The sequence below is a fragment of the Pan troglodytes genome, chromosome 8 (assembly GCF_028858775.2).
Source record: "Pan troglodytes isolate AG18354 chromosome 8, NHGRI_mPanTro3-v2.0_pri, whole genome shotgun sequence".
NCBI lineage: Eukaryota > Metazoa > Chordata > Mammalia > Primates > Hominidae > Pan > Pan troglodytes.
In genome coordinates, this window is record NC_072406.2 from 86,532,150 (window position 1) to 86,558,015 (window position 25,866).

Consider the following 25,866-nt stretch of genomic DNA (forward strand, 5'->3'; position numbering starts at 1 on the left):
AAATTAAACGCTTATTTGAAGACTTCTAATTTTGGGAAATTGACTAATTCTGCTATTCTTCAGGATTTCTCAGGCCAAAATTCAGAACAAGACTAAATTTGCCCATTTCCACCTACTATTATTTATTCTTTATTTATATTATGCTAGAGCTTGTAGGCTCTTTACTAACACAAGAAAGGGGAGGAAAAAAATTGTCCTTATTCACAAATGATAATTATGTTTAATTTATTAAAAACACATAAATCATTGGAGTTAATTAAATATTAGAAACTTGGCTGGAAAAAATTGATATAAAGAATGTTTCTAAATATCAGCCACAAATAAAGATTAAGTTTAAACAATATCATAATAGTATTAAAACATAGGAAGTATGAAGTAGTGATCAGAATAAAAGATGTGGAGGCTTTGTGGTAAACATTATGAAACTTTGAGAGATACTGTAATCATGGATTAGATGATTTAATATTGGAAATATATCACTTTTCCCAGCATAGATATAGATAAGTAGTGCAATCACTGTTAAAATCCTAACAAGTTGGGCTGGGCATGGTGGCTCACACCTGTAATACCAGCACTTTGGGAGTCCGAGGCAGGCAGATCACGAGGTCAAGAGATGGAGACCATCCTGGCCAACGTGGTGAAACCCCATCTCTACTAAAAATAGAAAAATTAGCTGGGCATGGTGGGATGTGCCTGTAGTCCCAGCTACTTGGGAGGCTGAGGCAGGAGAATCACTTGAACCAGGGAGTTGGAGGCTGCAGTGAGCCGAGATCGCGCCAGTGCACTCCAGCATGGCAACAGAGCGAGACTCTGTCGCAAAAAAAGAATCCTAACAAGTTGGTTTTTGGAGTTTGACAACTAGTTGTAAATTTATATGGAGTGCAAAAAACCAAGAACGGCCAAAGCACTCATGAAGAACAACAGGGTAAGGACACTTGTAGATAGAGAGAGTGTGTGTGTGTGTGTGTATGTATATATATGTGTGTATATATATTATATATGAGAGATAGTTATAAGATACTGGGGTTTCTAAGTCAGTCCAGTGTGTTTTTTCTTAACCTGGGTAGTGGTTACACAGACATTCACTTTTTTTTTTTTTTAGAACAGAAAGTTTCTAAGAATTTATAGCACCAAGACATTCATTTTTTAAAAATTGCACATTTATTTTACTTATCCTAGAGAAATTTATAAAAAACAAAAGTAAACTATAAACACCAGTTAAAAAAATCCTTTTATATTAACTCCATAGAGATGCAAATACTGTTAACAGTTAATGTTTTCAGGGGCCTGGCTCCATGGCTCGCACCTGTAATCCTAGCACTTTGGGAGGCTGAGGTGGGAGGATCGCCTGAGCTCAGGAGTTCGAGATCTGCCTGGGCAACATGGTGAAGCCTGTCTCTAAAAAAAAAAAAAATACAAAAAAAATTAGCCAAGTGTGGTGGTGCATGCCTGTATTCCCAGCTATTTAGGAGACTGAGGCGGGAGGATCCCTTGAGCCCAGGAGGTGGAGGCTGCATTGAGCTATGTTTGCACCACTGCACTCCAGCCTGGGTGACAAAGGAAGATTCTGTCTCCAAAAGAAAAAAAAAGTTAATGTTTTTAGCTTACCATTATAAGTCTAAATAATGAATTTGTGCTTATTTTTAATTAACAAACTTATACAATGTCTGTAAACTCTATACTGGAAGATGAAGAATGTAGTGCACTTACACTGTTTTGCCTTTTTATTCTTCCTTATATTTGCTTTAGTTTGATTTTTTATTGATTGACTTTATGACTTCAACAATATATTTAAAACCTTTTTAAAAACTTGATTTTTAACATTTGAGATATTTATGGAGTCTTCTCCATGAAAGGGAGAATTTTGCATGCAATAGTGTATGATGGGCACTTTTAACTTTTTTATGGCTTTCTTTTTCAAAGTCATACACCACTCTACTTTTCTTTTAACCTCATTCTATCTTTCTTCTGTTTCTTTTGGGGGGGAGAGGTTGGAACATCTCCTTAGTAATTTTTTCCACATAGGAAAAAGGATTATTAAATATTACTTTGCCTTATTAACCTGATAATTTGAGTACATATTGAAAATTTCTAGTTTCAAAAATTTCCTCCCTTCTCAGCATAGAATACATTACTCCATTATATTTTTAGCATCCGGTATTCTTTGAGAAGTTAAGTATTAGTCTGATTTTTATTCCTTTTAAGGTAATTATTATTTTTCACATTATATGCTTTAAAGGTTTTATCTTAATATGAGAGATTAAACAAGATGTGTCCAAGTATGGAGTCCTAGTCCCTAATCCCTTGTAAAACTGCTTGATGTTTGGAAAAATCTGACCATATTTATGTTTCACCTTTTTTTTTTTTCCAACATTTCTCTCTTACTCTTCATAATCTCTATTTTCCCTTTCTGTATTTCCTGTTAAACAGATCTCAGACCACCTAATAAATTCTCTACACCTTTTAATTTTTATTTCATATTTTTAATTTCTTATATTTTCTATCTACTTTTTTGGCCTTTTTAAAAATTTCAACTTTTCTATTTTTATCTTTGTTTTTACCCATGCATATTTTGATTGCCCAGGTAATCCATCCAACTATTGATTTTTCAAAAATTTTTCAATAATTGTTAGTGTATAGAAACTGTGTCATTCTCTAGCTGCATCTTTTCATATAATTAGATAGGTCTGTTTGTGGCATCTTTCTTTCCTTGCTTTACAGGCAGTACTGTTATACTTTTGTTTATTTTTATACATAAAACATATTTTTTGACGTTTAGTAAGATGTGGAAGAGGAAATGAACATATACTTCATCTCTTTTGAAGTGTAAGGTCTTATAATTTTCATACTTCTTGAACTGATTCCAAGGGTAACATTAAGTGAAATTTTGTTTAGTTTCTATAGAAAACTCTGTTAGTTGTCTGGAATGAGGAGAAATACATGCTGATTTCTGTATGTTTGTAGTAACAAGTGATTCTGAGACTGGGATTCTGATTTTGACTTAACCAATTTGCCACGTGACCTCCATTTGGCAATCTATTAATTATTACTTTTACTTTCTGTTTAGTTTAATGGCCAATTATGGACAGTCTGTTTTAAATTCTTAAATTCTTATAGTTGTACACTTATGGAAAACATTTCTTAAATGTGGAAATTTAGTATTTTTGTTATAAGGTATTTCAATTCATTTATTCAACATACTTAAACAATAAAAACATTTTACTATTTGTGTTTTAATACTCTTCTGCTCAGAAAAGTTTACTTTGTTGCAACTCACAGAAGGTAACTTACTTTTTTCTACTGTGATTTCCTTATAGGTTTGATGAACTTGTGAAAAAATTCAAAGTCGAATATCATGCTGGTGGCTCTACCCAGAATTCAATTAAAGTGGCTCAGGTTGGTTAATTATTTTAAAAGTTAAAAGGATTCAAAATGATTCTAGACCCATGTCTATTTTGCATAATTGTTTCCTTTTATATTGTGTTGCTGTAGAATAGTTTTGTTCGTTTGAATTGGGATTTTAGTAGTCATTGCACATCTAATCAAAAGTTATTTTACTTGGTATTTCTTTGGTTATTGGTAAGCTTGAACTTTTAATGTTTATTGTTCATTTGTGTTTCTTCTTAAATTGTTTCCTTTCACTATCATTTTATAATTTTTCATGTTACAGATTTGTAGAAACTTCATATTTTATAGATAGTATTCCTTTTTATTTTATAAGTTGAAAGTATTTATTTTTTGTTATGTGTACATTAACTCTTACAGTGTCTTTTACTGTGCCTTAGTTCTTAATGTAACTTTCAAAGTTTTTAACGTAATTAAACTTTATGGCTTCTTCATTTCCTGCATGTCCCCCTTACGAAGGACGTTTCTGCCACAAGATAGTAGAAATTGCTCTGTATTATATATAGATATCTATATACATAAATGTACATTCATATATTCATACCTAAATATCTATGTATAGACATATATGTTGGTAGATATGTATATGCATCTATATATCTATACCGGTGTATATCTTTTATAAATCTATATATCTGTCTCTATTCCCATATCTTCCAATGAGTAATTGAATAAACCCATTAGGGATATACTCTTTGAGTTACCAGCTTAACCTAATCTTGATTGAGAGAGTTAGTGATCTGTTTAATCTTCCAGCTTTGAAAGATATGAACAAGTTTTACATACCTCTGGTTCTTACCTCTGCAGTTTGAAGTTAACTCAAAATTCTGCTCATTGCAATCATGTGTCAGTTCTGCTACACTAGATTTCTTTTTCTTTTTTATGGATTAATGCTTTCCCCTTGAATTCTGATTAACTCCAAGAACTGGGGAAGTGGAAAATTGACGAATAAAATCCAGAATGATTTCTTTTCAAGTAACTCTTAGTTGATTGAGACATATAGTATGATTATTCCACATACTTCCAAGCTCAGATTTAATCATAGTTTTCAAATATTTTGTAAAAATGAATCTTTAAGGCAGTCATTAATATGAAGTGGCCTGAGTCTTTGTATTGGTCAATTGATTTGTATTGTTTTTGGTAAAACATCCTGGTGGTCACTTTATGAACTTCCAGAGTAATAGAAAAAGGATGATTTACGGCCAGGCACGGTGGCTCACGCCTGTAATCCCAGCACTTTGGGAAGCCGAGGTGGACGGATCACTTGAGGTCAGGAGATCCAGATCAGCCTGGCCAACATGGTGAAACCCCGTCTCTACTAAAAAAATACAAAAATTAGCCAGGTGTGGTGGCATATGTCTCTAATCCCAGCTACTTGGGAGGCTGAGGCCAGAGAATCGGTTGAACCTGGACGATATAGGTTGCAGTGAGCTGAGATCATGCCACTGCACTCCAGCCTGGGCAACAGAGTGAGACTCCATCTCAAAAAAAAAAAAAGAGAAAAAAAAGGATGATTTACTAAAGCCTTAATTTATCAAGGCACGTTTTGCATTTTGCAGTTTTCAGTCTTTTCTCCTGCTAGAACTGGGGGTGATATGGTTAGGCTTTGTGTCCCCACCCAAATCTAATCTTGAATTGTAATCTGTATAATCCCCACATGCCAAGGAAGAGACCAGGTGGAGGTAATTGAGTCATGGGTGCAGTTTCCTTCATGCTATTCTCCTGATAGTGAGTGAGTTCTCACAAGATCTGATGGCTTTATAAGGGGCTCTTACCCCTTTGCTTGGCATTTCCCATTCTTGCTGCCTTGTAAAGAAGATGCCTTTCTTCTCCTTTGCCTTCTGCCATGATTATAAGTTTTCAGAGGCCTTTCCAGACATGCTGAACTGTGAGTCAACTAAACCTTTTTTCTTTATAAATTACCCAGTCTCAGGCAGTTCTTTACAGTAGTGTGAAAATGAACTAATACCGGGAGGCTGTTAGCTGTTCACTAATAAATTGTCTCCTTTCTTGGGGATCTTCATCAGTTTCTGCCTTCTAAAAGTTTATTAATTATATAATTAAGTTCTCCCTCAGCTTTCTCCCTGATATTAGTCTCATAATAAAACAGTCATTGCCTACTTTTATTCTTTTGTACTTTCTTTTAACAATATTTCACATTCATTCTAACAACGTATTCTAGTAGTGGTTTATTTGTTCCTGTCTTTAGCAAGGTAATAAAAGGAATTTGAAGCTTTGGGTAACTTATTCTGTCAGATCTTACTAGTAATCATACTTTCATGTATCAAGTGATATGGCAAATTATGTCAACAAGAAAATGTCCCCAAAGCTCTTAGGTATTTTGATATGTCAAATCATGTTTTTGAAGATTTTAATGAAACCATAGGCAACAAAAACAAGTATGGTTGATATCTTGTCCAAACACAATTCTAGATTTATTTGATACACAGTACAAATGTAAATTTTGGTAAATTTCATTTGGTCTGAACTTCTTCCTAATGAAAGTGAAAAGTTCTTATCTGCTCAATATCCTGCACAGCATGTATATAACACTGCTAAAAAGGGGTATAACTTGCTTAAGTTTGATAATTGATACTTTCTTAATGAACACTTTTGGTTACTTTGTCAGTTTTTTAAAAATTTGTAGAAGCACTTAATGTGAGTTTTGACTTGAAAGAAATGGAAAAAGGTTGGCATTGTGACTCATGCCTGTAATCCCAGCATTTTGAGAGGCTAAGTTAGGAGAATCGCTTGAGTCCAGTAGTTTGAGACCAGCCTGGACAACATAGTGAGACCCTGTCTCTAGGAGAAAAAAAAAAAAGAAATGGAAGAAAATGACTTCCTTGGATATGTGCCTAAAAGATGGCTATTATTGTTGCTGGACATAGATGCCCTGCAGTACAATATTAACAAAATATGGGACCAAAGGAATGCCCATCTCTGATTTGGCAGTACATTGAGAATGAGAATGGAAAAAGAAGATTATAGTAAAACAAATATTTTTATGCTGTTTCTGGTTTTTTTGTTTGTTTGTTTGTTTCAAGACGGAGTCTCACTCTGTTGCCAGGCTGGAGTGCAGTGGCGCGATCTCTGCTCACTGCAACCTCTGCCTCCCAGGTTCAAGTGATTCTTTTGCCTCAGCCTCCCAAGTAGCTGTGACTATAGGTGTATGCCACGATGCCCAGCTAATTTTTGTATTTTTAGTAGAGATGGGGTTTCACCATGTTGGCCAGGATGGTCTTGATCTCTTGACCTTGTGATCCACCCGCCTCGGCTTCCCAAAGCGCTGGGATTACAGGCATGAGCCACCGTGCCTGGCCTGTTTCTGTTTTTGAAGAGGCCACAGTGGGCTAGAAAAAACACATACCAAAAAAATACTCAAATAATTTTATTTGTTCATTATTTATTGATTTTTTTGAGACAGAATCTCTTGCTCTGTTGCCTAGACTGGAATGTAGTGGTGTGATCATAGCTCACTCCAGCCTTGAACTGCTGGGCTCACAGGGTCCTCCTTCCTCCATCTCCACCTCCATCTCCTAGGACTACAGGCACACCCTACCATACCTGGCTAATTTATTTGTTGTAGAGACAGGGTCTCTGTATGTTGCTCAGATTGGTCTTGAACTTTTGGCCTCAAGTGATCCTCCTGTGTTGGCCTCCCAAAGTGCGAGGATTACAGGTGCGAACCATTTTACCTGGCTCAAATGGCTCATTTTTATATATTAAGAGTGCTTCAGAACTCAAGTAAAAAAGTCACAGAAAAGAGCAATGAGGTTAAATAAAACTTTTTTTCAGTTTCTTTACTAAAATTGTAACTTACTTGGAATCCAGTTTTGACATCAGAAATTCAAATTCAGGTGTTTTAAAACCATTTCTGCAAGAAAGAAATTTAAGTTAGGATGATAGCCAATGTCTTTCAGAGTGTTTTAAAGTGATGGACATTTTGAACATTGATAAGCCTATATAATGAATCTGTAAACACAAGGGATATGATTCATAAAGAGCTGGAATGCCAAAACCTGCATTTAGCTAAAAGATAGATGGATATTTTTATAGAACTATAAACTAATTCCTATATCTAAACACCTATTATTGATAGTAATTAAAATCCTAAGTATTCTATGTTTACATGCTTTTGTTGAGAGGATATTTAGCTTAATGTCATTGCACTGGACTGACATCAAGAATGTGGGCTTGATGCATCAGAGGTATAAGTCACAGTGAATTTTACCTTTGACTGTATTACGTTTTACCACACATACAAGAAGGATTGACCTAATGGCTCTAGTCAAGTATAGAAAGGAAACATAAAAGTAAAAATATTTTATTATTTCTTAGGCAAAAAGAAGCATGCCTTTATTCTTTTTAATTAAATATTGGTAAAATGTTTAATCCAACTGTGGTTACATTATTTTTTTAAAAAGTGTGATAGAAATAAATAACAGAATAATATATGATTTTGAATAAGTTCAATATTAGTTTGCTAGGGCAGTCTTAACAATTTCAGAGACTAGGTGGCTTAAACAACAAAGATTTATTTTCTCACAGTGTTGGAGTCCCAGATCAAAGTGTTGACACCTTGATTCCTTCAGAGGCCTCGCTTCTTGGCCTGCAGATGGCTACCCTCTTTCTGCCTCTTTGCGTGGTGGTTTCTGTGTACATATGTACCTCTGGAGTGTCTCTGTGTGTCCTAATGTCTTCTTATAAGGACACCAGTCAGATTGGATTAAGGCCTACCTGACTGCCCTCATTAATTTAATTACCTTGTTAAAGACCCTATCTTCAAATGTAGTCACATTGTGAGATACTGGGGTTTAGGGCTTCAACATATGCATAGTGGCAGGAGGGTCTGTGGAGGGGTGTTTATCATTCAGCCAATAACAACTATGTGTTTTTAAGTTTTTGTGTCTAAGTAATAAAACATGAATAAGTTAATTTTTGGTAGTGTTCTTTTTTGATACCTTCTTCCTTTTCTTTCCTGTATATGTTTTAGTTACTTTTATTATTTACCATTTGAATTACAATTAACATTCTAAACTCATAACAACCTAATTTGAATAATACCAATGTAGTTTCAATAATATACAAACACTCTGCTCCTTTACATCTCCATCCTCTTCTTATATATTATTACGCTCATTGATTATGTCTTTATATATTGCATGCCCATTAACATAGATTTGTAACTATTCTTTTATTCATTTGTCTTTTAAATCATATAAAAATAAAAGGAATTACAAACCAAAAGTTCAGTGATAGTGGCATTTATATTTACTATGTAGCTACTTTTACCAGAGTTCTTTACTTCTTCATATGGCTTCTGGTTACTATCAAATGTCCTTTCATTTCAGCCTGAAGGACTCTCTTTAGCATTTTGTGTAGGGCAGGTCTATTGTTAACAAGCTGTCTTAGCTTGTGTTTATCTGGGAATGTCTTAAATAGCCCCTTTATTATAGGATAGTTTTGTTGGATATAGAATTCTTGGTTAACAATGCTTTTCTTTTAGTACGTTAAATATGTCAACTCACTGCTTTTTGGCCTACATGGTTTCTGATGAGAATTAGTTCTTATTCTTACTGAGAATCCTGACTTGTGACCAGTTGCTTTTCTCTCACTGATTTCAAAATTCTTTCCTTGTCTTTGTCTTTCAGCAGTTTGACTATAATGTGTCTTGGTGTGAATCTTTTTGTATTTATCATGTTTAGAGCTTATTAAATTCATGCTTCAAGTTCATGCTTGGATGTGTAGATTCATTCATTTTATGAAAGTCAGGAAGTTTTGGACCATTATATCTTCAAAAATTTTTTTCTTTTATTTTCTCTTTGTTTTCCTTCTGGCATTCTCATAATTAATATGTTGGTCTGCGGTGATTGTTTAGTGATAAGGATTCTGATTAAATAAGATAGAAAAAAACACCATGGTGAGTAAGCAAAGCAGAAATAGAACCCCACTGTTTTAACTAGTAACCTCAGCTTGCTTTTTTTACTGGAGATTTTTCTCTCATCCTGAGAAAACTTCAATTTTTACTTCTCTAAATGTTAGAGATTTTGAGTAGTGTTTCACATGCTTTCTTCACTTCTTACTGTCTTCTTCAATTTGGGAGTAATTGTAGGTTGTCAGAGAGAGTGTCGAATATGCATCACTTTAAATACAGTTATCAGTAAATGGACTCTTTCATTCATGCTTCCCAGAGATGACAGTTTTCCTTGGTGCCTAGATACCTTTTTGTTCCTTGGAGATTCATAGTATTATGTGACTCATTGAATTTTTCAGAAGCCTGATGGTGAGCTTCATGAGGTATTTCTATTTAAGTTGTAAGTTCGCTTGTTTTTAAGCTTCCTGCAATTTAACTTACCTATAGTATTTTTAAATTTATTTTAAAGATGCCATCTTGGGGTATATTCTGGGCATCTCAAAAATTTTAAATACCATCTTATCCTTTGTTAACTGGAATATAAGCTGGTAATCATTTGAATCATTTTTTTCCTGTAATTATTATAACATTGAGGCTATATGGATTTTTTTTTCTTTTTTTAATTTGAGGCAGAGTCTCGCTCTGTCACCCAGGCTGGAGTGCAGTGATGCGATCACAGCTCACTGCATCCTTGACCTCCTGGGCTCAAGGAATTCTCCTGCCTCAGCCTCCTGAGTAGTTGGGACTATAGGTGCACACCACCACACCCACCTTATTTTTAACTTTTTTGTAGAGATTGGGTTTTGCCATATTAACCGGGCTGGTCTTGAACTCCTGGGCTCAAATGATCCTCAAGACATTAGCTTGGTCTCTTCTCAAATTAGCAGATCCTTATTTCTGTCTTATAATTTCTAATCTGCATTTATAATTATTGACTTACATTCAATCTTCCAGTTTTTCATGTCTCTTCCAATTAGATAAGCCTCTATATTTGTATTTAACTTCCAGTAAAATTTTAACCATGTTGTTTCAGTTTTAATTAAAATTTAAGAGGACTGCCTAAATGCCAGTGTGTTTATGTTGTATACATCTCGGGGTATGCTTTTAAGTGTTTTCTTGATGTAAAACATCACATAATAAACTAGTGTTCATAATTATATTTTAAAGCTTTCCAAAATCCTATGTAAAATGAGTTTCTAAAAACACTAAACAAAAGAAGTTTTAGGAATTATGTTTGAATGAAATAGAAACATTGAACTCAAAATTGTAAAGCTGATATTTCAAGAACTACCAATTAGTGTAACATTACTAATTGAGTTACAGTATTTAGAAGTTAAAACTGATGTAAATCAAAGGACTCATGTTGTTTATCTATTTTGAATCCTTTTTTGAAAAAAGTTAATCTTTAAAGTTTTTCTGTATTAAAAAAATCTGATTATCTCTTGTGACCTATTTTACCTAGAAAAGTTAGTTAGAGGTTAAAAGGTTTTTTATGAGACATACTTCTGTGCATTGGAACAGTCCAGATGTAAATTTAAAAAGAAGAAATGACAATGAAGTGATCAAAGAGAATTCTGTGTTCAAATGCTTTCACCTGGAGCAGTTGTAGAAATGTCAGTAGCACAACTGTATTTATAATTATAGCAGGATGTGGCAGATGGTGATGCAACACCGTTTCATCAATTCTTTGTGTCATTGAAGAAAGTAGGAAGTATTAATTCTGCCAATTTTATGATTAATGAATAATTTTAAGTAACACAGGCCCTACAAATAAGGTTGACTATTCAAATTGTGATACCTCATTATAGTTTTTAAAGTTTAAATATGAATTAATACTCCTCTTTGCCTTTCTGTTCTCTTTCCTTTTCAAATTAGGTTGTAAAGTTTTCATAGCTAAAATAAGATGAAGGAAGCAGTGGCTTGCTGTCCTCAATTATATTTTTGATGTGTTTGTGAAATTATTATAACTTAGATCAGATTCTTTAAAGAAAAATCAGTATTTCATTTTTTCCTTTCCTCCCTTTTCTCCCTCTCTCCTTTCCTTGTCTCTCTCCTTTCCTTTCTCTCTCTTCTTCCCTTTACCCCTCCTCTCCCCTTCCCTTCTTTCTCCTCCTCCTCCCTTCCTCACATCTCTTTCCCTTCTCCTCCTACCCTTCCTCTTCCCTCCCCTCTTCTTCCTTTCTTCCTACTTTGTTTTATGCATTATGTTAAGAAATTGTTTTACTGCTATTAGTGATAACATGCTTTTAGTTCTGTCTTAGCAGTTATGGTTGTGCTCTCCAGGATAAATCTACACATATCACAGTTATCCACTTCATAAAAGAATGACATATCTCTACTCTTGTGGGCCTTAATGTCATGCAGTGTTTCTGGGTATGACATTAAACATGGGTACAATTTGAAATTGTGTTTTTCTGTCTAAAAGCAAAACAAAGCTTCATCAAGAAATACTACAAGCAGTGGGACCTAATTTCATCAAGGGGATAAAACTCTATTCCTTTTTATTCTATTTTGGAATTGGAATTCAGAAACATTTTTTTTTTGGTCCTATGGATGGTATATTCACTTATTTGAAATGAAAATTGAACTCAGACTTTTCTGAAAGAGTCTCATTTGTTAATTGGTTGACAAGGATGGTCTTTGCCATTTAAATGATACAGTGGTACTGTCAGCTGTCATTGTTCTTGAAAGCAAAGAAAATATTTAATTGTATTGATTTTCTGACTTACGTTCGAATTAATACATATTTCCTTCTTCTTTAAGCAACTTTATTGGAATATAGTTCACGTACAATTCACCTGTTTAAAATGTATAATCTTGTGGCTTTTAGTGTGTTCACAGATCTAGCTAGCTGTGCAACCATCACCTCAGTCAGTTTCACAATATTTTCTTTTCTTTTTTTTTTTTTTTTTTTTGAGACGGAGTCTCGCACTGTCGTCCAGGCTGGAGTGCAGTGGCGCGATCTCGGCTCACTGTAATCTCCGCCTCCCGGGGTCACGCCATTCTCCTGCCTCAGCCTCCCGAGTAGCTGGGACTACAGGCACCCGCCACTGCGCCCGGCTAATTTTTTGCATTTTTAGTAGAGACGGGGTTTCACCGTGTTAGCCAGGATGGTCTCGATCTCCTGACCTCGTGATCCGCCCGCCTTGGCCTCCCAAAGTGCTGGGATTACAGGTGTGAGCCACCGCTCCCGGCCCCACAATATTTTCATTATCAAATGAAGAAACTCTATAACCATTAGTAGTCATTCCCCATTTCTCTCTCACCCCCTCATCTTCTGTCCATTCAACCCCTTGGCCCCAGACAGTCACTTATCCAGTTTTGTTTCTATAGGTTTGCCTATTCTAGACAATTATTTTTATTTTTGGAGATGGCATCTTGCTCTGTCTTCGAGGCTGGAGTGCAGTGGCACAATCATGGCTCACTGCAGCTTCCAACTCCTAGGCACAAGTGATCCTCCCACCTCTGCCTCCCGAGTAGCTGGGTCTATAGGTATGTGCCACCATGCGCAGCTAATTTTTAACTTTTAAATTTTCTGTGGAAATGGAATCTTGCTTTGTTGCACAGGCTGATGTTGAATTCCTGACCTCAAGCAACCCTCCTGCCTCTGCCTCCCAAAGTGCTGGGATTACAGGTGTGAGCCACTGTGCACAGCCTTTAACCAATTGTCAAAAACTTATTCATGTCTGTGATTGTAGATTCTTTGACCAACATCTCTCCATCTTTCTACCCCTCTAATTACCCAAGCCTCTGATAAACACCATTTTACTTTCTCCTTCTATGAGATCAGCTTTGTTATAGTTCACATATGAGTTGAGATTATGTAGCATTTGTCTTTTTGTACCTGGTTTATTTCTTTTAACATGTTATTCTCCAGGTTCCTCCATGCTATCACAAATGAGAAGATTTTGTTCCTTTTTTTTGTGGATGAATAGTATTCCATTGTGTATATATATCGCATTTTATTTATTCATTCATTCATTGCCTGATAAACTCTTAGGTTGATTACATATCTTGGCTGTTGTGAATAATGAAGCAATAAATATGGACGTGCAGATATATCTTAATCATTTCCACTGAATATGTACCCAGAAGTGGGATTGCTGGATCACATGTTGTACCGTTAATTTCTTAAGGAACCTCCATACCTGTTTTCCATAATGGCTGTGCTAGTTTACATTCCCATCAGCAGTGTACAGGGTTCCCTTAATATTTCGGGTACTATAGCCTTTTGTAATATATTTTGAAGTCAGATAGCATGATGTGTCTTTGTCATTTTTGCTCAAGATTGCTTTTGCTATTTGGGATCTTTTGTGGTTCTATATGAATTTTAGATTTTTTTTTCTATTTCTATGAAGATTATCATTGTCATTTGAGAGGGTTTACTTTGAATCTGTAGATCACTTGGGATAGTATGGGCATTTTAATGATATTCTTTCATTACATGAATGCAGGCTGTCTTTTATTTGTGTCTTCTTTAATTTCTTTCATCAGCGTTTTATACTTTTCATCTTAGAGATCTTTTATCTCCTTGGTTGAATTTATCACTAGGTATTTTAGCTATTTTTATAGCTATTTTAAGAGGAATTGTTTACTTGATTTTTGTTTTTTTCAGATAGTTTGTGGATGATATATAGAAATGCTTTTGTATGTTTATTTTGTGTCCTACAACTTTGCTGAATGTGATTATTAGTTCTGACAGTATTTTGGTACATTCTTTAGGGTTTTCTGTGTATGAGATCTTGTTGTCTTCAAACAAGAACAATTTAATTTCTACCTTTCCAATTTGTATGCCTTTTATTTCTTTCTCTTGCCTAATTGTTCTGGCTGGGTCTTCTAGACTATGATGAATAGAAATGGTGAAAGTATACATCCTTGTCTTGTTCCAGATTTCAGAGGAAAAGCTTTCAATTTTTCCCCATTCAGAATAATAGCTTTGGATTTCTCATATATGGCCTTTATTGTGCTGAGCAGCATTCCTTCTATACCCAATTTGTTGATAATTTCTAACATGAAAGAATGTTGAATTTTGTCAAATGCATTTTCTGCATCTATTGAAATATGGTTTTTTCCTGCATTTAATGTGATATATCACAGTTATTGATTTGTGTATGTTGAACCATTCATATATCCATGGGATGAATCCACTTGATCCTGGTGAATTATCTTGTTAATGTGCTGGCTTTTTTTTTTCTTTTTTAAGACAGAGTCTCACTCTGTCACCCAGGCTGAGGTGCAGAGGTGCTCTACCTCCTGGATTCAAGCGATTCTTCCGCCTCAGCCTCCCTAGTAGCTGGGATTACAGGCGCCAACCACCATGCCTGGCTAATTTTTGTATTTTTAGTAGAGAGGGGTTTCACCATGTTGGCCAGGGTGGTCTTGAACTCCTGACTTCAAGTTATTTACTTGGCCTCCCAAAATTAATGTGCTATTGAATTTGGTTTGCTGGTATTTTGTTCAGGATTTTTCTTTTATGTTCATCGGAGACATTGGCCTATAGTTTTCTTATTTTTGTTGTGTCCTTGTTAGGTTTTGGTATCAGGGTAATGCTGATTTTGTAGAATGAGTTTAGAAGAATTCTTTCCTCTTTAATTTTTAAAAATAATTTGAGAAGAATTCGTATTAGTTTCGCTTTGAATATTTGGTAGGGTGTGTTGGCTTACGCCAGTACCCCAGCACTTTGGGAGGCTGAGGCAGAACTTCAAGAGGCCAGGAATTTGAGGTCAACCTGGACAACATAGTGAGACCTTGTTTCTACAAAAAAAAAAAAAAAAAAAACATTAGCTTGGTGTGGTGGTACACACCTGTAGTCTGAGCTACTTGGGAGGCCTCTTGGGAGGCTGAGGCAGGAGGATTGCTTGAGCTTAGGAGGTGGAGGCTGCAGTGAACTATGATCATGCCACTATACTCCAGCCTAAGCAACAGAGCAAGACCCTGTCTCTTTAAAAAAACAGAACAAAAATTTTGGTAAAATACAGCAGTGAAGCCATCAGGTCCTAGGCATTTTTTCTCTTCTCTTTGATGGGAGACTTTTTATCACTGATTTAATCTCTTTACTTATTGGTCTGTTCTAATTTTCTATATCTTCGTAATTAAATTTTGGTAGATTATATATATTCAGAAACTTATTTCTTCTAGATTTTCCAGTTTGTTGGTGTATAATTGTTAATGAGAGTCTCTTATAATTCTTTATATTTCTCTGGGATCAATTGTAGTGTCTCCTTTTTTGTTTCTCACTTTATTATTTGTGTCTTCTCCTTTTTTTCTTAGTCTAGCTAAAGGTTTGTTGCTTTTGGCTATCTTTTCAAAAACCTAATTCTTTGTTGTATTTATCTTTTGTATGTTTTTTAGGTCTCTATTTCATTTATTTCTTCTCTTTATTATTTATTTTTTTCTGCTAATTTGAAGTTTGGCTTGTTCTTGTTTTTCTAGTCCCTTGAGGCGCAACATTAGGTTTATATCTTTCCTCTTTGGGGATTTATGTGTTAATTACTATAAACATCACTTTTAGACCTGCTTTTGCTGTATCTGATAGGTTATGCTTTTTTTCCATTGGCATTGTTTCAAAAAATCTTTTTGTTTCTCTTTAATTTTTTCATTGACCATGTTGTTTAATTTCCATGTATTTGTAGAGTTTTTGATTTTCCTCTTATTATTGACTTCTAGTTTATGCCATTGTGATCTGAAAAGATAATCTATGATTTTGAACTGAAACTTGTTAAGACTTATGTTGTGGCTTAATATGTACTCTATCCTGAAGCATGTTTCATGTTCAGTTGAGAAGAATGTGTAATCTTCAGCTGCTGGATAGAATGTTCTGTAAATGTCTGTTAGGCCTATTTGGTCAAGAGTGCAGTTTAAACCTAATGTTTCTTTTTTGGTTTTCTGTCTGGATAATGTTTCTGTTGCTTAAGTGGGGTGCTGAAGTTTCCTACTAGGTAGAGGATCAGAAAAAATAAATATTACATACTCGGCTTAGTATCTGGGTGATGAAATAATCTGTACAACAAACCCCCATGACACAACCTGCACATGTAACAAACCTGCACATGTACCGCTGAACCTAAAATAAAAGTTAAAAAAAAAAGTTGTCTACTATGATTGTTTTGTACTCTATCTTTCCCTTTAGATTTATTGATATTTGCTTATATCAGGTTATTTTAATCTAGTAACAACTTAACTTTGATTGCTAAAAATGTTTAATAAACACTGTGTACTTTAACTCCTCTTTTTCTCTCACATTTTGAATTTTTTTCTGAGATACAGTCTCACTCTGTCACCCAGGCTGGAGTGCAGTGGTATGATCTCAGCTCACTGCAACCTCCACCTCCCGGGTTCAAGCGATTCTCATGCCTCAGCCACCCAAGTAGCTGGGATTACAGGTGTGCACCACCTTGCTCAGGCAATTTTTGTATTTTTAGTAGAGACGGGGTTTCACCATGTTGCCCAGGCTGGTCTTGAACTCCTGACCTCAAGTGATCTGCCTGCCTCGGCCTCCCAAAGTGCTGGGATTATAAGCATGAGCCAACTTGTCCAGCCACATATTTTGAATTTTTGATGTTACAACTTACAACTTTTAAAACTGCATATCCCACTATCAATTGTTGTAGTTATAATTATTTTTAATAGTTTTGTCTTTAATCTTCATATTAAAGATATAAGAGGTTTACATACTATGCTTACAATAGGCCGAATAGCCACTTCCCACTCATTTTTTCCACCATAGAAACTTGCATCCAGGGGACTTCTGCATATGTGGGCTTAGGGGAAGTGTGTTGCAGTCAAAGCACCATTTCCCTTACTGTCTGATATGGTTTGGCTCTGTGTCCCCACCCAAACCTCATCTCTAGTTGTAATCCCCATAATCCCCACATGTTGAGGGAGGGATCTGGTGGGAGGTGATTGGATCATGGGGGTGGTTTCCCCCATGCTGTTCTCATGATAGTGAGTAAGTTCTTACAAATCTGATGGTTTTATAAGTGTTTGGCAGTTCCTCCTTCACTCTCTGTCTTTTTCTCCTGCCACCATGTGAAGAAGGTCTTTACTTCCCCTTTGCGTTCCAGCGTGATTGTGAGTTTTCCAAGGCCTCCCCAGTCATACAGAACTGTGAGTCAGTTAAACCTCTTTTCTTTATAAATCACTCAGTCTTGGATATTTCTTTATAGCAGCGTGAAAATGGACTAATACACTGTTCTCAGATTTTTCTCAGCTCTGTGGTACAATGAGACACCATCCTGAGTTCCAAGAGATCCAGGGTAGTCGTCTTGCCACTGAGAAGATACTAATTGTGACAAGTTAATGGGTGCAGCACACCAGCATGGCACATGTATACATATGTAACTAACCTGCACATTGTGTACATGTACCCTAGAACTTAAAGTATAAAAAAAAAAAAACAAAAAACTAATCTTCTGTGCAGGCAAAAAAAAAAAAAAAAAAAAGAAATTCTATAGGGTGTGGAGAACCAGACAACAATTCCTACCCTTCCATTTTGCAAGCATCACTCTGCCATATTTTTTAAAGAATAATGTTTTTAGAGTATTTGTGTTCTTTGGTACTTTTGCTGCTGAGATTCTTGGGATAACAAAGTAAAAAACCAAATAGTCTAGATTGTAACATACCACAGTGATTTGGGGCAAGAAGGATGTGCAGTAGAATTAAGCCAAGCTGGGCAAGTATGAACTTGGGACTATCACCAAACTCTGTCTCATTCTTTTCTCCTTATTTAATTCTTCCCATATCAAGCATTTACAATCCACTATGTAGAGGTCCATACACCTTGGCTTATAGACTTCACTTGGTAGTTACCGTTGCCCACCTATCTATTAACCAGAATTTTCATTTAAAAATCTCTACATAAAAATTAGCAGTTATGCAGTGGAGTTTTCAAATAAGGAAGAAGATTGGTTGGATGGATGGATGTTAGGTGACCACTGGGAAACTATGGTTTTAGAACGAGTAGCTGGTAGGTTGCAGGTGGCATGTATTTTAATACATGTAGCAGAAAACTGAAAATTTATGAGCATTTTAGAAATTAGAGCTCTGTCAAAATAAGAGAAAAACTTAGATTTAATTTTATAAAAGCAGTACTAATGACTTTATGAAGATGGCATATGATTTATGTATGTATGAACAATTATATGTATCATTAAATAGATCAGATAAATTTTTTGTTCTTTTAAGAACAATAGGCCAGATGTGATGGCTCACGCTTATAATCCCAGCACTTTGAGAAGCCAAGACCAGAGGATCAGTTGAGCTCAGGAGTTCAAGACCAGCCTGGGCAACATGACAAAACCCTGTCTCTACAAATAATAAAAAAAAAAAATTAGCCAGGCACGGTGGTACATGCCTGTCATCCCAGCTAGTCAGGAAGCTGAGGTGCAAGAATTGCTTGAGCCTGGGAGGTTGAAGCTGTAGTGAGCCATGATTCTGCCACTGCATTCCAGCCTAGGCAACAGAGCTAGACCCTGTCTCAAAACCAAATAATAATTTTTTAAATATTTATTATCTAATGTGGGTTTTTGCTTTATGTAACAGTTGTCACCTACTCTAATATGAAAAATGAAAAGAAAGCCAGGTGTGGTGGTGCATACCTGTAGTCCCTGCTACTCAGGAGGTTGAGATGGGAAGATCACTTGAGGCCAGGAGTTTGAGGTTGCAGTATGTCTATGATTGCTCCTGTGAATAGCCATTTTACTCTATCCTGGGAAACACAGTGGCATCCTGTCTCTTAAAAAAAAATTTTTTTTAAAGCATGTTCACAAGTTCTTTAATACTTCTCCATTGAAAAGGTAGAACCTAATTTCCCCTCTCTTGAATATGGCCCAGACTTAGCGACTTATTTCTAATAAGTAGAATGTATGTAATGATGGTGTGCTATTTCTGAGGCTAGATCATTAAAGGCATCATTACTTCCATATTATTTTTTCTTGGGACACCCATAATGGGGAATTCACTGCTATGTTCTTGAGGATACGCAGTCAGCCTTTGAAGACACCCACATGGGCAGGAACATAAGCCTTCCAGCGGCAACCAGCACCAATATGTTGGCCTTGTGAGTGCAGCCAGCTCCAGTCAAATCACCAGATTACTAGAGCCCTGCCTTACTTAACCGACTACAACCTGATGAGACACCCCAAGAGAGAACTGTTCCACTAAGCTGCTCCCAAACTCCTGACCCACCAAAACTATGTGAGATAGTATTTCTTATTTATAGCCACCATGTTTTGAAGCAACAATGACTATTAAAATAATAAAATAACTTTCAGACATTGTTTTTAATCCCTTTTCTGTAGTCCCTATACTTTCCCACCCCAATTTATATTTCCTGTTTCTATTTGAACTTTTTTCTTTTTTGTTTTCATTTCTTTTATACATAATCGTTTTGAGCTATAAGAATAATTTATGCCAAAAATTATGCAGCTAATATTTTACACCCATATTGTAACCAGTATACTGGTATAAAACTAGATAATAAACTACTATGGCTGTGTTTTGCTTCTTACAGATGGAAGGAAATGCCTAAAATTTAATTTTATATACCACAATGTGTTTTGAAAGTTTTGAATAATTTTCTGGTTTTGAAAACCTGTTTTGATTTTTTTTCTCACAAACACGATATTCTTAAGTAAAATGGAGTGATTTATGATTAATAGAAATAATGAAGATTATGCAAGTTATTTTACTTCAATTGAAATAGCAAGGCCAGAATAATTTAATCATGTTTTCCAGAAGAATAACAAAATAGAATCAGTGGCAATACTAGTAAACATTAGTCTACATTTCTATTTATTTATTTATTTTTTTAGACGGAGTTTTGCCTTTTTACCCAGGTTGGAGTGCAGTGGCACGATCTCAGCTCACTGCAACTTCCGCCCCCTGGGTTCAAGTGATTCTCCTGCTTCAGGCCTCCCAAGTAGCTGGTATTACAGGCACCTGCCACCACACCCAGCTAATTCTTTGTATTTTTAATAGAGACGGGATTTCATCATGTTGGCAAGGTTGGTCTCAAACTCCTGACTTCAGGTGATCCACCTGCCTTGGCCTCCCAAAGTGCAGGGATTATAGGCGTGAGCCACTGCACCCAGCCAACATTTATATTTCTTTAACTTCATATCATTTGCTGTAGTTAGCTGGATCATATTTCTTAAATTTTACTTTATTTATTTATTTTTGAGACAAAGTCACGCTTTGTCACCCAGGCTGAAGCTCAGTGTTGCGATCTTGGCTCACTGCAAACTCTGCTTTCTGGGTTCAAGGAATCCTCCTGCTTCAGTCTCCTGAGTAGCTGGGATTACAGGCTTCTGCCACCATGCCCAACAAATTTTTTTTTGTATTTTTTGTAGAGACAGAATTTCACCCTGTTGACCAGGCTGGTATTAAACTCCTGACCTCAAGTGATCCACCCACCTAGGCCTCCCAAAGTGCTGGGATTATGGCCATGGGCCACTGTGCCCAGACAAATTTTACTTTCATAGTAACATTTTGCAAATGTAAAAATTTTATAATTCGATTAGTAATGTCAGACTCTATCAAGGTGATGCTCTCTTAAAAGTTGTTGATGATAATATTAGATGAGAGGTGTATGTAGTTATGAAAGACCCTGAAATGATTGTATTTTTTTATTTCTGTACAAAGTTTACTCACATTTCTATGTCTAGCCATAGCTATTCTAAGCCATAGCACAAAGAACTGTATTGTGATGGTGAGACTATAAAAAGGTAAATTTAGAGAAAGCTTCCAGATCTGCTCTAGAATTTATTACCATCTGGTCTCTTTGGAGACTAGTATAATTATTCATGGGAATGTTTTCAACACAGAAAAGCATGGTTTGTGTATTGGCAGAAAGTAAAACGTACCAGTGGTTTAAACCATATGTAGCTTTTTTAGAGTTAGGCAAGGGAAATGAACTGAAGACCTAATTGAGAGTCATCAGTAGTGATGCAATTTGTCTCAATTTTGTCAGAATCTGTTCATAATGAACAAAATATTGCACAACAAGAAAAACTGAAGGTATTAGAAATATAACTCCATTTGAAGAGTATTACTTTATCTTAATTTAACCAATGAAATGTAAGATGGTGTCAGCTAAGTATTTGTGTAAATCTCTGAAATAACATAAGGAAGATATGTCAAATTTTGATGACTTTTAAAAATGAAAACACTCATGTTAAAATAATTTTAAGCTTGAACACTGGAAGAATGTCTTATTAAGGTTATTTTTCTTAAATTGAATATGAATGTATTATTTTAGATCATTTTAGATGTGGCATGGACTTACTACTATTCCTCTTAAGAAGTAGAAATATTTTACAGTCTTTCTTAAGCTTAAATTGATTTTATAGAAAAAGGAAAAAAAACTAAATATCTTTTCACTTTCCATTCTAACAGTTACTTGGAGTCTATAAAAAATGAGATGACAAATCAAAAAATTGAAATCGTCTATTTTTTCAGCTATTTTAAAAGAAAAATGCCTAGTGGGCTGGGAATACACAAGAAATTTAAATTTGTGATTGAGAATAAGAAATGCATTTGTGGTTTTAAAAAAGAAATACCAGCATGTCACATTAAAAATATGGCATCTACAGTATTGTACAAAGGAAAATGTATTACATTAGGAGGGGGTATGTTGTACTTTATTTAGAGAACTAGTGCAGGGATACGAATGAGAAGTATAACGCCATAGAAGGCATGAGCATTAGTAATCCAGTCAGAGAGAAAGAATTTTGCTGCCTCCCATGTAACATAAAACAGATGTTCCATTCTATTAGAACCTTACTAAAATGAGAGTTTAGATCATTGGTCAATAGGAGAAACATGAACAATGGCAATTTAATAATTTTGAGGGTTTTTCTTATTTGTGAGTTAATATCCATGGTGGGGAGTATGAAGGGATGCCTGCCAAATGTTATTTTATTTTTGATATCTTGATTGAGAGAGCTGAAAGGCAACAGTAAACTATACTAATTTTTAATTTATTGTTTTGCAAATTTAATCTATTTTTTTCTCAAAAACTGTTGTAAGAAAAAAAGATTTCAAAATTATAAGTCCTGATTTAATGCTTGAATAGGTATTGAAGCATATCTGAAAGTATAATTAATTAACTTCAAATGAATACTGTAAACATTAAGTAGTTGGCAACTGAAAGTAGACGTATGCAGAAAGGGACACCAGGGATGGTACCACAGGATCCTGGGTATATTTTTGTTTTTTTTAAGGGAAGATTTACTTTTTTCTAGAAAAGAAATTCTTTTCAAATAAATTTATTTTTCAAAAAATACTTTTTTTCAAAAGTATTTTTTCCATTTTAAAATTAAGTTATAATTTATATACAAAAAAGTGATCTTTGTAGTGTATGTTTCTGCAAGTTATGACACATGCACAGTCTAGCAACCAGTATCAGAAATAAGATAGAGAATAGTTTCATCACCTCAAAACTTACCCTGTGTCCCCTTTGTAGTCTTCCTTTCCCCCACTTCAGCCCTTGGCAATCCCTGCTCTGTTTTTGTTGACAGAGACAGTTCTCCTCACTTGTTTGTGAAGACTGTAAGGTTCTGACTGCCCTTTTTCCTGGGACATTTCTCAGGGTTTTGTATGCAGCTGATAAACTTGAGACATGAGATAACATCTGTTCCCAGACAAAAAGCAAGCTTATTTACTGCTTGCTATAAAATTGGTGGATTCCCTGAGTTCAGTGCTTCTCATTTGCTGATGCAAACTCACTACAAGCATAGCATCCATCTGAGCATCCCGAAAGGACTTGGGATGAAGGGAACTGATGCAAATGTGCTGATGTTCTTCTGTTTTGTCATAAGTAATGAAGTGTTTTTTCTTTGACTGAGGAGTCTTGTGTCTTCTGCCTGCATCCATGTATTAGTTAAGAGGCTTTTGTGTTAGCTTTTATTAAATAGGGTAAAATCAAATCCCAGTCTCCATAATTTTCTGTTTGTATAGTTTTGCCTTTTCCAGTGACTTGTATTGAGGGTTCCTGCTTCTGGCCAACAACCTATGAGTGATTTTTTAGGTCTGATCATAAGGCATTTACAGAGGTTTTCCTGGCAGGCTTCATAGGGGGAGGGCTGGTCCCCAGAGCAGACTTGGTGCAAAGCTTTTATAGTCTCTGAGGGGAATTGCAGTCAAGGACCCAGCCATCCTCTTATACATATCTGCGTTCCTAGCCTAGGTGCCTTCATTCAGAGGCCTCTTTATGTGGGGCTTTTGGGGAGGCTTTCCTTAAGTGTCTCTGTCAAGACTTTATTGGGGAAAAGAGGGGAAGACACTTACCAACTCTTTCTCTACTATGACTTGTACTTTTCTGTTTCTAACCCTTCCCTCTCTAGCCTTCACTCGACTCCTGGGTCTGTAAAACTGCCAGAATCTTTTGTTGGGGGTTCCCTTTGGCAATGATGCAACCCTCACATTTGTGCTGGTCTACCTGCCCTGTGACCAATGTGCCATGCCACAGGGGAAAATGGAATGGGGGGTAGCTGACACTTTCTCCAGTTTAGCCTCTTATACTGTCACAGTAAGTGATTACAGACCTATTCTTTATTTTATTTTATTTTATTTATTTATTTTTTTGGCTTGTTGCCATTGGCTGTGCCAAAACGTGGCAGCCCAGCTTTCTCCAGCTCTCCTGAGGTACTGATACACACAAATGGAATCATGTTGTGCATAGCCTTTGAATCTGACTTTCTTCAGTTGACGTAAGTTCATCTTAGATTCATCCATTTGCTTTGTCAATAGTTTTTAAATTTTAATGGCTGAGTAGTTTTCTATCATCGTGATGTACTGCACCTTGTGTCTCTATCCACTCTAGAGGAATATTTGAATTGTTTCTGGTGATTATGAATAAAGCTGCTAAAAATATTTATACGTTTTTGTGTTAACATAAATTTTCATTTTACTAGATGTATTGCCAAACTCCTTTCCAAAGTGGCTGTGCCATTTCACATTCCCACTAGTAATATATGAGAGGTCTAGTGGTTTCACATCCTTTCAGCACTTGATATTGTCAGCTTTTATTACTACATCAATTGTAAGGGGGAGAGGAGCATCTCATTGTTTGTTTCTACTTCCCTAATTATGTGAAGCACATTTTTATATGCTTATTTGCTATCTGTATATGTTCTTTGAAGAAGTATCTCTTCAAACTCTTTGCCTTTTTTTAAAAAAAATTGTGTTTATTTTTGTTACAGAGTTTTGAGAATTCTTTATCTGTTCTGCAGACAAGACTTATCAGATGTGTGATTTGCAAATATTTTCTCCTAGTGAGTGGCTTGTGTTTTCATTTTCCTAACAATGTCTTTCAGTGAGCAGAAGTTCTTACAAATTTATGTACTTTTAAAATGGATTATGCTTTTGTGTCATATAAGAACTCTTTGCCTAATCCAGGGTGAGAAAGATTTACTCCTATATTTTCTACTAGAAATTTCATAGTTTTACTTTTTACATGTAGATCTGTGATCCATTTTGAGTTAAGTTTTGTGTATATTGGGTGAGGTCTGTAACAGAGTTTTTGATTATTGTTTTTTGCTATTGTTTTTTGCTTTGGCATATGGATATCCAATTGATCCATTACTCTTCCCTGAAGTCTATTTAAATCTCTTTAATTGCCTTTGTACTTTTTTGAAAATCAATTATGTGGTTGTATATCTATGTTCCATATTCTGTTTCATTGATCTATATGTCTCTTCTTTCTCCAATATCATACTTCTCTGATTACTGTAGCTCAATGTGTTTGTTTTTTTTGCTGTCTAATCATGGAAGTTGAATTTATTGCATTTTACAGGTCAATATTTTTTGTAGTTGTAGACATCTGTAATTTTGCACTTTTAATTTTAATGTAATGGACATATTAGAAATTAGGTTTTCAATATGCAGGGGAAATGCTGTTAATTTACAATTGAAGAGAGTTATGAAATAATAATAAATAGAAAAAGTAAATAGAGAAAGGAAAGTACAGTCATCCCTTAGTGCCCATAAGGGATTGGTTCTAGGACCCTCTGTGGATACCAAATCCATGGATACTCAAGTCCCTTAAATGGCATAATATTTGCACATAACCTATGCATATCCTCCCATATACTTTAAATAATCCCCAGGTTGCTTATAATACCTAATACACTATAAATGCTAAGTAAATACTTGTTATACTGTATTATTTAGGGAATAATGACAAGAAAAAAGTCTGTACCTGTTCAGTACAGACTCAACAACTATCCATTTCCCCCACTTCCAAGTATTTTTGATCTGCTGTTGGTTGGTTGGTCTGCAGATGCAGATCCCATGGATATGGTGGGCCTATATATATGTCTTATTTATTATCACTACCTTTTGCTTCCAAGTATTTTTTATTTTTAATGAGAGTTATTTTGTTGTGGTGGGTGGTTTAACATACATAAGTTTTCCCAGCAGCAGAACCCTGAAGCAAGGATTTTAGAACAAAGCCTACTTTGGAGACGTATGTAACAGGCAAGAATTGATGCAAGGAAAGCAAGGCAGCTAATGAAGACTTACTAACTAAACTAACAGAATAGGTTGCT

The 25,866-nt window shown here is 35.4% G+C and overlaps 1 protein-coding gene across 11 annotated transcripts in view; it reads left to right on the plus strand.

Annotated features, from left to right (window-relative positions):
* Positions 1-25,866, plus strand: part of ADK (adenosine kinase) — a 558,353-nt gene that overhangs the window by 160,189 nt on the left and 372,298 nt on the right. For all 11 annotated transcript variants that reach the window (XM_001148292.7, XM_009458758.4, XM_016918649.3 and 8 more), the window contains one exon: positions 3,318-3,396. In XM_001148292.7, the coding sequence (XP_001148292.1) occupies positions 3,318-3,396 (79 nt within the window). The remainder of the gene's footprint in view (positions 1-3,317; positions 3,397-25,866) is intronic.